The sequence below is a fragment of the Amblyomma americanum genome, chromosome 3 (assembly GCF_052857255.1).
Source record: "Amblyomma americanum isolate KBUSLIRL-KWMA chromosome 3, ASM5285725v1, whole genome shotgun sequence".
NCBI classification, from domain to species: domain Eukaryota; kingdom Metazoa; phylum Arthropoda; class Arachnida; order Ixodida; family Ixodidae; genus Amblyomma; species Amblyomma americanum.
This window is the reverse complement of record NC_135499.1, coordinates 137025970-137039318: the sequence shown is the minus strand read 5'-3', so window position 1 is coordinate 137039318 and position 13349 is coordinate 137025970. Positions and strand designations below refer to the sequence as shown.

The window sequence follows — 13349 nt, the reverse complement described above, 5'->3', positions numbered from 1 at the left end:
CCGGAATAATTTCGAAGCCCTCCACTACGGCACCTATTCTTCCTTTCTTCTTTCACTCCCTCCTTTATCCCTTCCCTTACGGCGCGGTTCAGGTGTCCAACGATATACGAGACAGATACTGCGCCATTTCCTTTCCCCCCAAAACCAATTATTTATTATTTAAACATGAAATGGAGATGAACGTCAGGAATTTGTACGGCGCGCCTAGAAAGTGCTGTGTTGTAGTTCCACTGCTTTTTTCTGTGAAGCTTTGAATTTTTTTACTAAAGGTCGCCGTAACGAAGTTTTTTTTTGTAATAGAAACAGCTTCCGATGATGCGGAAAATAATTAGTTGCGCCTAAATTTGTTTCATGGAAAAACAAGGCTGCAAGTCGGTAAGCGTGGAAGTGTGGGGCATCCGTGAAATTCCTAAACGTTTTGAGCCCTTCATGATGCTTTTGTGAAAAAGTAGATATTTCTTTAAAAGAACATAATGAATGTCTAAAATGATTATCTGAACCACTTTTGCCAATAGTCTTCACCGCAAGCCCCAGATAAACATTCGTTCCCACATTTATTGTTCCCTCGTGCAAGTTATATCGTGTCCTTCTTGGAGCAATCCATGTTGGGGACTTTCTTGAAGTCAGCCTTTTTTAGTCCTTCTTTGTCTAAAGCCGCCTGTATAGCCGAAAGAAATTGATCCTCTGCGTTTGGTTTCCGGGTCACGACGTGGTAAGCACCTGAAATGCGTAAGCGAGAAGTAATCATCACAGCTCAGTTCTTTACATGGAAGATCAGGAAACGTTAGAAGAGAACGTGAAAGCGTTCAAGGGAGAGAGATAAAGTTTTAAAATAGATAGAAACGGAAGCGCTTCAAGGCAACTTATTGATGCGCTTACCTACAGTCCCGCTCTTGGCCCAGACAACCGCCCAGTTGTCGTAGTCAGTGTCGATAATGGCTGTCTCCAAAATAATTTCATCTAAACAATCGTAACAGCGTTTCAGTTCTGGTGCATTTGGAACATTTCGCAGAGTAAAGGCGCAATAAACACAAAAAATGATGTTGCGATATATCTACTACGTTTAAATACAATTGCAAGGCAAATGTGTGTTAATTTTCTTGGGGAAGAAACAGAGAAACGAGCGCGAGCAAGGGTACAGCAATATGAGACAAAGCAGAAGTTAAATGAATATAATCAATATAACTAAATCGACTGAGTAAATGCATGCACTAGCAGCGATGTTGCAAAGATTAACTACCAAAGCAGCCGAATTCTTCTTGGAATGATCAAAAAGTTTGAAATGGTAAAATAGCAAGGAGTTTTGGTCGAACTTTGCCATAATCGGCAGCAAATATTGGCTGTTTCCTTGCACCATAGTATTCCTTCATATTCTTATTAAGTGAAAAACACTGAAAAATTCCGGCACACTTGAGCTCCGCCTTAAGGTTATGGAGCCTGTTAGGTGCAGCGGGCCTCACGATTACGTAACCTAATTCAGAACAAGACAACAACCATGATCTGCAACATTAAATTATATTAATCAGAATAGTTTGAGACGAACACCAAGAATGCACGGCAAACACAGGCCGCGACTGAACGCGATGCTACCAGGAGAGAAAATTGATTCGTTTAATGAAGGTCACTGCGCGCGCTCGGTGCGAGCAAGGGAGGCGCCGAGCAGTGGCTTCGTCTTCCCTTCCACTGCAGTGCTGCCGGCGATGATGCTACTACAGCTTCGGTGAAGTGGCACTCCGCGTCACATCTTAGTTCTAGAGGCGGCCGCATGCCGGCGCCACTGCACCAATCAGTTGCGCCGCACTATCACGCTAGCCGACCAATCCGGAGTTTTTCGCCTCGGTCAACGCCTACGACACCGCTTTTTCTGCGAAACAGAACCCTTAAGCTATCGCTTGAAAAGATGTGGCCTTTTGAACGCATGGTAGCTAGCCACAGGCGCAATTTATCGTGTATTAGAACATTGTCTTTTTGCTTTTGCATGGTAGTGATTTTCGCAGCAAAAATAATTGTTTGTTGCTTCGACCCAGCTTCACTGCTGTTGTATGAGCATATTTCCAAAGATCGAACTCTGCAGATAACAATGTCATAGGACTTTTCGATCAAGAGAAATATTCACGAAAGCCCTTTCATTCAATCCGACTTGTTATGCACTTCACGCTTTCGAGTAGTACGGAGGCTTATGGGAAGAGAGCACGACTAAACTGAACCTGTTGTATTACGTCCTTTTGTTGCAGTCTCCTCGAAAAAAGAAAACAGGTAGGTAAATACAAAGGACACTCTGAATGGCGGCTACACAGAGACTTAAAGCATGACAACTGCTAACCCATGCCAGCCGGAATCGCAGTGGCCAGTATACACTGCAAACATGCACTGCTTGGCCTGCGTTGATGTGGGCCGATTAAGGCATGCGTGGCTCAGGAGATGAGCTTGAAAGCATGGTAAAGGAGATAGACAGGCAGAGCACAGCGGTAGGTCTTAAAATTAACATACAGAAAACCAAAGTAATGTTCAACAGTCTGGCAAGGGAACAGCAGTTCACAACTGGCAGCGAGGTGCTGGAAGTGGTACAGGAATACGTCTACTTAGGGCAGGTATAGTAAAAGCTCGTCCGGATCGTGAGAGGGAAATAACTAGAAAGATAAGAATGGGGTGGAGCGCGTATGGCAGGTTCTCTCAGATCATGAATAGCAGGTTACCAATATCCCTCAAGAGAAAAGTGTACAACAGCTGTATCTTACCGGTACTCACCTACGGGGCTCAAACGTGGAGGCTAACGAAAAGGCTTCAGCTTAAGTTAAGGACAACGCAACGAGGCATGGAAAGAAAAATTATAGGTGTAACGTTAAGAGACCGGAAGCGGGCAGAGTGGGTGAGGGAATAAACGCGAGTTAATGGCATCCTAGTCGAAACCAAGAGGAAGAAATGGGCTTGGGTAGGGGGTCTAGTGCGAAGGCAAGATAACCGCTGGCCCTTAATGGAAACGGAGTAGATTCTAAGAGAAAGCAAGCATAGCATGGGGTGCCAGGAGAATTAGGTAGGCGGATGAGATGGAGAAGTTTGCAGGCTTAGGGTGGGCGCAGTTGGCAAATGGCACGGTGAATTGGAGAGACATGGGAGAGGCCTTTGCCCTGCAGTGAATGTAGTCAGGCTGATGATGATGATGATGATGATGAATGCGACCCCCTTTGGCACCGGGTATCTAATCGCATTGCAAAATGAAAATTTTACCTCCGATCTTCAGCAAGAATCTCGATGGGTGTCGTTCGTCTTCAACCACGTCGACGCTCATTTCCACAAGTTCGTTGCTGCATTGTTGAAACAGAAACGCAGCAGAGTCAACGACATTGCAAACTACTTAACCGAAATGTGCTTCACTCTGAAACCTAAAAAAAAAACAATGGTTGTCAGAGCCAAGCAAACTGCACCTAAATGTCCTTAAAATACCGCAGGATTTTGAGCAGCGAACAATGGCAGCCTTTCTAGTTTTCGAGTTAATAGTTTGCGCACGAATTTATATGCGATAGCATGAGAAGCCTCATCGCGAAGAAAATCTGTCGTCGGAAGCTAAATTCACTGATCAGCTGGAAGGAGCTGACGTCATCAGACGAGAGCATTCCACTGGCAGATTAGCTGCAGAGAAAGGACGTCATCGGGCCGGTTGTGACGCCTCCCCCCCCCCCCCTCCCCGTGAGTTTTTCTTGTTTTAGAACTTATAGTGGGCATTCCCCGCATTTAGCCACCGTTTGTTTGTTTGTTTGTTTGTTTGTTTGTTTGTTTGTTTGTTTGTTTGTTTGTTTGTTTGGTTGTTTGTTTGTTTGTAACAGGCTGCCGTGCCCACAGGGTTGTGAGCACCTTGCCCAGGTTATTGCGCATCTATATAAGGCAAGATAACCGACGGTTGTTAAGGACAACGGACTGGATTCCAAGAGAAGGCAAGCGTAGCAGGTGGTGGCAGAAAGTAAGGCGGGCGGGTGAGATAAAGTAGTTTTCGGGGGTAAGGTGGCCGCAGCTGGCACAGGACAGTGCTAATTGGAGAGGTATATGAGAGGCCTTTGTCCTGCCAGTGGACGCAGTCAAGCTGATGAAGATGGTGATACATACATCAGGAAACCTGACCACCGGATTGTGCACAAACTGCCCACCGTGGCAGCAGTTGAGTTTACGATTTGGCGCGAGAGGCTGTTCGGTAAGAGCAACCTGAGAACGCAAGCCCCACCGGCGGCAGTGCCTGCCATCGCAGGGCAGTGACGAATCGCTTAACCGCTGCACCACTGCGCCAGGAAAGGTATGAGGACTTCCGGGGATCTATTGATGCAGACAATGACCAAATTCACATATATGGTCATTAAGCCATTATCAATATCCGAACAATTCTATCCGTGAACAATGAATCCGAACATCAGAGCCATTGTTCAAGCGCAGCTAATTCGCAAATGGCATAACTACGCAAATCGACCGTCAATTTTCTGTTTCCTTGCATCTACCACGCATGACTTGCAGGCATTCCTTTTTTAAAATCTAGGTGCTTATAGTGCTTCAGTAGAGTTAGTTGACGGGCTAGTTGGTGTTGTAGATTTAAGCTCATAGTTTTCCAGCGCAACGGCACACAGCCAAAGAACGGAACAAGAATGGCGAACACGGCGCTGTTTTTTCTTGACGTAGGCAACATCTTTTTCAAGTGCTATTTTCAGTCTGTGAGCTAGTTTTCTTCACATCTTTTTCTAAATAAATCTTAAGCAAAAACTCACAGTAGAATAGCAAGGGTGTAGGCACGTCTACGTTTTTTTTTTTCTTAAGCTGCGGCGTTGTTCAAACCTTACTCCGTGCTGACGTATTCTGTCTTGACTCTGAAGACGTTGTCATGGTCTTTTTGAATCGTGAAATGGGCGCAGCGATCTGCGTCCCCGTAGATGGCTTGGTTGAAGCTGTCCACCCACCACTTGCCTTTGAACTGGAAACGCAGTAAAGTTGGATGATTAGTTTTTCCTGCCAGCAAGTTTCGTATTCACCTTCTCGACTGTAAAATTTGAGTTGGTACCGGGGGTTCAACCTCTCAAAGTTACACAGGGGCTATAGGGGATGCCATCGCTGAGGGCTCTATTGATTTAGGCCGCTTCAGGTTCTTTAACGTCCGTTGACATAGCTTAGTACACGGGAGTTTTTGCATATCGTCTCCGTTATGCTGCCGCCGGGGCCTGGACTCGATCCCGCTACCTTGAGGTCAGCAGCCGAACACCAAAGTCACTAAGCCATCATGGCGGATCACTGTAGCATAGGTTGGTACTGAGTATTACCAGAAGCGGATGACAGGCTCCTCACAAACAACCAATTACCTGACGCCTTCTCGAGCCATAGGAAGTTGACACGGTCATTTCATCATGTAAAGGTGCTACGGTTGCTAAGAAGGTGATTTGCATCAGTAAATTTGTATTAGAATATAATATACGCTGAGTACACGAGCAACTGAGCTCAGTTGACTAGGATTTTTATTGTTTTGTTTTCTTTTTGAACATCGTGCTCAGTGGCTCTTTCGCTCATTACATGCTTAAGGGGGAGACGTGGCTTTCAAATCCCGAAAACTGCGAAAAAATCGTTTTCTAAAGATAGACGTATCTGCTCGTACGACTTCTTTTCCGTGCTGTCTAGAAGTTTCAACGCTGAAATCCACCAGGAAGTACTCCGAACGAATTGTTTACTCAACCGCCCTAATGCTTGCAACTGTCCAAAAACAGGGATCGTTTGAACCCAGATACCCTTGTGGAGCCGCAACCAGACGACGTTACCTCTGGCTCCGCAAAAAGTGTGCGTCTTCATATTCAAAACTGAAGCTTCAGCGCAATTATGGGCACAGAAGCAAAAACACAAACAGCGAAATTTTCAAGGTCTCGCTACGTGACTTCCCCCGTCGGCATCGGTCTCCTCAGCGGTTGCACCTAGCAACCAAGCGGACGAGTTTGCACAGGAGCCAATGGCGATGTGCCTGCTCTTGCGCTCGTCTAGCTATGCTTGCTCCACTCTCGTTAAATTGTTCCGTGCTCGAACTTCAGCGACACTGCGAAATTCGGTGATTGACACCATATTCGAAACAAATTAGGAAATAACGCATTTTTACAGCAGCCGCGAGCGAAAGCCGTCAACGACCATGAATGGTAAAAAGACCTCTGTGCGTGCTGCTGCGAGGGAATTTATTGCGGAGGGCTACAAAGACGCGTATACGGGCGCTTCAGGCTTTGCTGGTCGCGAGTCTGCGCAAAGTGTCTTGATAAGCGATAAAAACCACGCGGTTGACGTCATGGAAGCGCAGCCGAGCTCTTCAGACCCCATTGCTAAAACGCGACAATGTACACTACAAACAGCTGAAAAGTAGCCACGTGGAGAAAGGAGTAATCAAAAGCTCATCAAGTGAAAGACCAGATAGCCAGACAACGCTTCATTAAAACGGCGCGACGGTTACAACTGCACCAAGCTAGTGCAGCGCTGCTAACTGCGGTTTAAGTGGGAAGACAGACTGATGCTATTAGTGCTGATGTCTTCGTTTACCTCAACCGCATGCATGAAGCGATGCATGGCGCTAAATATGCTGAAAGTAAAACAAATAAGTATGAAACCGTTTAACAGTTCGTGCGCAAGTGCGAATTACCTCTTGCTCTAGCTTAAGATTCAAGGCATACACCACTGCTATTTTGCAGGTGTTGAGAAGAGACAGCTTAGATGGAAAAACGCACGAAATGAAAAATGTAATAAGTACGAAACGTCTCTTTCAGCCAGTTGTTGTTCTACTACCAAATAAAGGTAGAACCTCAAGACACTTGCACATGAGGAAAACGTAGCGTTGCCTAATCTCGGCACTAAACATGGTTGTTGTGGCACCGGGATAGAGTGGACTGAAGTACGTGCGGCATACTTTAGCGTAGCGTGCGTAATTGTAGCATCAAAGTCATCCAGGACCTCAACTGCTGAATATCACATAAAGGCTCAGCAGCACGGAAGCAATTAGCCTATCTTCCCGAGTTGTCCAAATGAGTGGCCTTGCGTGTGCTAACCAATGGAAGTTAGAGCCTGTCAATACAATTAAACATCGACATACAAACTCTGGCTAGTCCATAGCCACTTCTATACCCCACTGGAGAAAGTATTCCCCGCCCAGACTCATTAAAACGCCACGGCTGGTACTGGCCGCCTTACCCTTAGTGGATTGAAAACATCCTTGAGCGTTTTCGGGTTTGCCATCACGCCATATCTGGCGACCGCGGCAGACACGAGGAGTATGAAAAGCCTTGGGTGCAGCATGACTGTTGAAGTTCAGTGGTGCAACCGGTCCCGATGAGCCGAGATCCAGGAAGCGAGCTTTTAAAAGGCAGCAGCTACGTGTGCGGAAGTACGCCACTGACTCGTCGCGACAGCTGTACAAACAGGGCAGAGGCCGTGCGGCGAAGGCAAGTTACTGTTTGTACTGCCGAGCAGCGGGGTATAATGGAAATTATGCCGCGATAATTACTCCATTCGGCCTTGCTAGAGAGGCTATGCCTAATAGCCTCGTGGTCGGGCTTCACGTAAAAGTTCGCTCGATTTGCATTTATGCGCCTGTGTCAAGTTTTTTTTTTTCTCCATACTTTACATATGACATTCTTCTGAAGCGGACCATATCTTAGGCATCAAATGTTCACAAGCGGTGACGACCAGGTGTCAGGCAAACTCTCGCAAAGTGTTGCGCTGAACTTATGAAAGTGTCGCTCGCAGGCTCTTTGGAAATAGAACAGAGAAAACCATGCATCGGTGGCCAAGCCGTAAATTGACACCTTGGCGTCGACGTTTCTGAGCCGACGCCATGCGGGAAATGCAGCGGAACTCGGGTACTGACAAACGTAGTGTTAACGTTGAAAAACTGAGCACGCGCAATTCGGAAGGAAGACGAAAATAATGGCGGCAAGCAGCTAGTGTGTGACCACACGGTATGCTGGTCTTCAATGTGATTTGTAACCGTTTGCGCTAACTACTGCAATAATTTTTTTCTCTTTCTTTCTTAACAAGCATACTTACTTTTTACCGCTGCAGTAGAAGGCGTTTTAAGCTGAAGGAGCGTTTTCAGTGTACAGCGACTCGGGTTCTCATGTGCGACCAAGCTGTCTTCATTTCTCTAGCGCAAACCCGCAGTTTACCACCTCTATTGCAGTGGGCTCGGTTTCATTAAAAATATGTGACATTGTGGGAGCTAAGCTATCATCTGGAGCTCAGGAGCCGAATCCGCAAAACCGTCCGCATCTGATAACAATTCGCGATAACCGTACTGCCTTTTAGTAGGCTAATTTCAATAGCCAGATTAGCTGTAGCTAAATCACCTGCAAATCAACATAACTCCCAAGCTCGAACAAGGTTGTACTCAAACCTATCGTCTGATCAGCCACCACCAATTCCTGCTTTTTCAACACGAGTGGGCCTTAGTAAAGGACAAAATAGACGTGTAGCAGGTTTTTAGAGTTGGCACCAAAAGTTTCCGGGATGCGGATGGGCGGAAAAATAATTTTTCCGGCGTCATCGCTCAAGCCAGTCGCCTGAAATGCCTGCAAATGGTGGGCGGACGCGCATGGCCCATCCGCTAGCATCAATTTCAAGTGACTACGTCACGAGGCAACGCTCTATACGGCGGACACGCACTAATTGGACGTTTGCTGCAGAATACACGATGGCTATTAGGTTTCACTGACTTTTACCATTATATGATACAGCACTCTCTTCGGTTGTTGTTGTTGTTGCTGCCTTAGTTACATAACCTCCCTTCCTTTCCTCTTCCTCCTCCTCCTCGCAACAAAGGCTTTGTGTGGCGTAAACGGTTCATGAACTAGGAAAACAGGCGGCGCGCGAACTGGGCCAATGGCGAAGCTGACACGCAGGAGACAGGACGGTGCCAGTTCTGTCGTCTGAGGATTTCTTCCGTCCCTGCTCCAGTTTATACCATACCTGCCTTACTCCGCTACCTTCTGCGTAATTTTGTGATAAAGGTGCTCTCTCATGCCCTAAATTTGGTAGTGTGAAATTATATCATTATCTGGAAGCACTGCAAAGCTTTAGTCATCCTTCAGACGTAGGAAAACGGCCTCGTTCGGTGAAAATTAGCCCAAGATATAAAGTGGGCGCGTGCTTCTACCGTACCGCGAGAAATGTTTTAATGGCAAATGAACAGGGCATTTCGAACGTTGAGCTCATGAAACTTAAATACTGTCATGTCTGCAAGTCGGTACGCTATGTTAACAAACTCGTGAAACACAAACAATCCCTATGATTGTCGTTCTCTTTACAGCCTCATTGGGAGAAGCAGTCGAAGAAGTCAAAGCAGTCTGAGCATTAACAGCTCAACCTCCTAGATGGCAACACATAATAAGCTCCTTAAAATAGTTTTATGAAGTTAATGACGCCAATACTCACGAGTCATCAGTAACCAGTTTTAATCTCTGCTGATATCTAAACAAAAAGCACTTTTTTTATTGCGACAGTGTGACTGCTGTTATAAAGCACTTGCTCTCGCGTATGAAAGGAGAATACTTCCTAACGCAGAACGGCAAATGCAGCATATAGAGCAATTCAGCAGTGCCCTCAGGCATTGGGGAAGGGCACGGACTCGATAGCCTTCTCCAGGGCTCGCTTGTAGTCGGTGTAGAGAAACTCGTATAAGACTGAGTGCAGGCTTCGCTCCATCTCGTCACTGAAGACGCGGTGTCTTTCGGCGTTCAGGCTGAGGCGTCGGTCGTAGACGGTGTGCATGCGGACCTTCTCGATGTGGAAGGTACGCAGCGCACCCGGGCGGCCGGGATACGCGGTCGCCTCAAAGCGTCCTACGGTGTCCACCACGGAGACGTTCACAGGCACCGTCTTCTCCTTACGCACCAGCGTGTCCCCCTTGACCTGCATGGCAGGAAACAGCGCGTGAGATAAAAATGGGGTCACCATAGAGCGTAGGAGGCTAAAAGACGGAGGCTCGCATCTGTTAGTGTGATCACAATGAGCACCTTTGTGTGTGGTAAAATGAATGGTCCTAACCAAATAACCACATCTGCAAGGCGCTTCAATAATGGAAAGGTGCCGGAGTCTCAAGAACGCAAACACGGCAAGAGGAGGGAGGAGAGCCGTTACTGGGCCAGTACATCTTTAAACTTGCGCACCGCTTCGGGTTACACCTGAAGCAAACACTAATTATCGAATCAGGGTAATCTCGCAGATTGAAGCTTTAGTTTATGCACAAATGCTGCGTATCCCGGCACTTATAGTTGTGCAGTTCGAAGATACCATGAACTTGCATTTACGAAAGCGACCACTTCATTTGATCCTGTGTCGACAAAACCCGCATTCACTGTCCTACGATGCCAAGTTTGGCATATGTGGCTAGCAAGAGCCAACGCGTATTGAGGAGACGCTCAACGTGGGGCGTTCTCTTGCGATAGTCTGACCTGCATTTATAGATACAAAAAAAGAACGAAGAAGCAAATGCCCCTTAAAGGATGCCCTCCAGACAATGGCGTCGAGCTATTCTCAAGAGGTTAAGCACGACTTAATCGGATTGGCCTCGGCGTCATCTGCCGCTTTGTTCTTGAGTTCCGACTATAGCTCTGTCCAGCGGCTTCGCGTTGCCTGTATATTACGGAACCAAGCCATACGGACAATCAGACACTTTGAAGACACGTTGAGAGTTGTTGCATCTTTTAGAACCTGTGCTAAGGAAGCTGCATTAAAATGTTTTCAACGAAGCGCCAGGCCTGCAAAGGAAAAGCGTAGGATTGTTTCGGGACCGGCGACATGTGGGTTAATTCCGCAATAATTAGGCTCAAAAATCAAACATAGACATATTAATAATGATCAGGATCGTCTTATATCCTAAACTGTCGATTAAGTGTCCCCTCTGATGACGAGCTAAGTTATGCGTTGAGGAGAGAATCGTCGAGACTGCCTTTTGGGCCGTGCTTTTTTCACGAGAATTTCGCTGCGACGAATGCGTGGCAATACCGACAGCTGTCGCTGTCACACTACACGGGAGACAAGTATGGAGAAATAAAAAGAAAGTAAAGACTTGATTAATTCAATGGCAAAGAAGCATAGCGTAGAACTATACCGATGCTGGAAAAGGCAGATCTGCATGGATTCGTTCTATGATAACTAAAGAAGCAATGCCCTACTCTATGAAGCTAGATCAGGGTGTCTTATAACGCGAAGCTACAAGAAGAAATTCAACTAAGAAAACCTTACGTGCGCAGTATGCAGTAAATCTGTAGACACAATTGAACATCTTATACTCGACTGTGGGGATAGCCATGCCGATGTCGATGAAGGCGCAATAACTCTCCCTGAAGCCCTAGGGCTCAGATATATCAAAGGTCATGCGAATGAATCTGCAGCGGAAGTTAGCAAATAGCGATTTGATGGCTCAAAAGCAGGGAGATGACGCAAGGTTTAAAGTGCAGGATTAAAAATTGTACTTAAATCAAATGGTCAATTTATAGACCGATTTATTACACCGATAAATAAACATAAAGAAAAAACACCGAGCATGGTGGAAACTGCTACCACCTCATTTCAAAGGGGAGGCTGCTATCTTCCATCCATCCGCTATACACGAATACACGGAGTAGCAAGCCAGTCAGAGAAACATAGCAATTAATCAAAAAGCTATTGCAAGATAATAACTTCATCGGTGTCTCACCTCAACTAGGAAAGAAGCGTTGATACCGTTGAACTCCAGCATGCAAGATATGGTAATGTTCCCACTAATCAGGACGGGTGGGTGACACTCTCCAACTCGGCGGACTCCGGTGTCGAAGCCACGCAGCATTCCACCTTTTACCTTCACCTTGAGATCTCTGTTCGTGATTCCGGTGCGCTTGATCTGTAGGAAAATATATTTTATTACATATTACAAGTGCAGCTGAATTTCATCCATTTTATAGAAAGTGCCTCTGAAACGGCGACTACACTGTTTTTTTTTTCTTGCGACCTCGTTTTACATCTCCCTGTCCTCGTTTTTTGTGTGTTTGTTTCCCCAGTCGACCTTCAGAAAGCTACGAGTGGTTCAAAGACCTGAGGGAAGGAGGCGTTGTCAGCTTACCTTGAATTTGAACTCGGGAACCGATGCAAACGGGTAAATATTTTTAAGACTTCTGATCTGCTGTGGAATCTTATCTTCGAGGATGATGTCGAGAAACCTGTTGGAGTCTCTCACTGTCGAAACGTGCACTGCAGTAGCGTGAAAATTAAACAGACAAATGCGGTATCAGGGTTATTTTGCTTTAGACATACTGTTAAAAGTCTGCATGCATACGGAGTCTTTCCCTTTGCGATCAAGAATGAAAATGAGATTGGTTCAAGCCCATTTACCACACGGCGCGTTGAGTCATGGAAGGTAACATTAGTATACGCTCACCAAGCACCACCAACGACGCCAAAAGGATCATTTGTCCGATCATTTCGAAGCCTGGCAATCTAACTGGAAGGATGGAAGCAAAATAATCGCATTTATGCACACATTACTATTTTATTTGCATTAATTTTTCAACTATTTTTGTCACGACGTCTCTCAAGTAAAGTGACCTTGTCTTCACTCATGTGCCAGGGTCCGCGTGACACATGTCCAGAAGCAAAATGACTGTTATCAACCCAAATTGTTTCGTGAACTTTGTATGGTAGCTTCATTGCTGAAAGCATGGCAGTATTTTTTTTTTTGTAGTGAGGCTTCCGTTATAAAGCATATAAGTTCTTCAAACTCCTACCTATCCAGTACTATGGTTCCAAATCATTATGCACGCACGATACAATGTTTTAACACGACACTTATTCTGAATGCGCTTAGTGCCGTCTCTAAGACTACTTTTTCTCAAACTTTTCCCCATTTTACCGCCATGCAGCGTGTGCTTTCAACAAAGGCCCACTTGAAAGACAAGCATTTGCACTGTGGAACTACCTAGGCTATTGAATTGCGCTTTAAATGCCGTATTAGTGTTTCATTTATCTGCATAACAAGAATAGGGCGTACACCACGTACTCACCGCACGTCCCGCACTGTCCAATGCTTTCCAGTAGACTGAAAGGAAAAACCACCAGGACAGTACACGCGTCGCATAGTTCTTTTCTCCTGTTCATCCATTGTTCTTCAGAAGCCGATCCCCGGAGAATTCCGCTCCTCACTGTAGATGTGTCGTCGACGTCCGGCTGATTCACTGCGCTGCATGAAGCACGCACTGATCAGCCTTGTCTGTGCATCCGCAAATTCAACGCGTCAGAAACTGCGCATGCTAAACTCTCAGACGTGGGGACAAATTCTTTTTATACGGTATTCGAAACGTTTGGAATATTTAATTCACTCTACT

The 13349-nt window shown here is 46.0% G+C and overlaps 2 protein-coding genes across 2 annotated transcripts; both read right to left on the bottom strand.

The window, feature by feature from the left end:
* Positions 1–551: 551 nt before the first annotated feature.
* On the bottom strand, positions 552–7325 carry LOC144123342 (uncharacterized). Its single transcript, XM_077656195.1, has 5 exons — positions 7186–7325; positions 4821–4951; positions 3229–3305; positions 880–960; positions 552–720 (listed from the first exon to the last, which is right to left on the bottom strand). The coding sequence occupies exons 1-5, from the start codon at positions 7288–7290 to the stop codon at positions 575–577; spliced, it is 540 nt and encodes a 179-aa protein (XP_077512321.1). The 5' UTR covers positions 7291–7325; the 3' UTR covers positions 552–574.
* A 2101-nt stretch (positions 7326–9426) lies between these two features.
* On the bottom strand, positions 9427–13139 carry LOC144123341 (salivary anticoagulant protein P23-like). Its single transcript, XM_077656194.1, has 5 exons — positions 13029–13139; positions 12407–12469; positions 12092–12219; positions 11690–11872; positions 9427–9900 (listed from the first exon to the last, which is right to left on the bottom strand). The coding sequence occupies exons 1-5, from the start codon at positions 13120–13122 to the stop codon at positions 9592–9594; spliced, it is 777 nt and encodes a 258-aa protein (XP_077512320.1). The 5' UTR covers positions 13123–13139; the 3' UTR covers positions 9427–9591.
* Positions 13140–13349: the final 210 nt, after the last annotated feature.

Coding starts and splice junctions, on each gene's coding strand:
- LOC144123341 (XM_077656194.1), bottom strand. CDS start 13,122: ATGAACAGGAGAAAAGAACTATGCGACGCGTGTACTGTCCTGGTGGTT. Junction 12,470..13,028: donor TGGACAGTGCGGGACGTGCG/GTGAGTACGTGG, acceptor CCATCCTTCCAG/TTAGATTGCCAGGCTTCGAA. Junction 11,873..12,091: donor TTCCCGAGTTCAAATTCAAG/GTAAGCTGACAA, acceptor ATTTTCCTACAG/ATCAAGCGCACCGGAATCAC.
- LOC144123342 (XM_077656195.1), bottom strand. CDS start 7,290: ATGCTGCACCCAAGGCTTTTCATACTCCTCGTGTCTGCCGCGGTCGCC. Junction 4,952..7,185: donor ATGTTTTCAATCCACTAAGG/GTAAGGCGGCCA, acceptor CTGCGTTTCCAG/TTCAAAGGCAAGTGGTGGGT. Junction 961..3,228: donor ATTCTTGCTGAAGATCGGAG/GTAAAATTTTCA, acceptor ACGATTGTTTAG/ATGAAATTATTTTGGAGACA.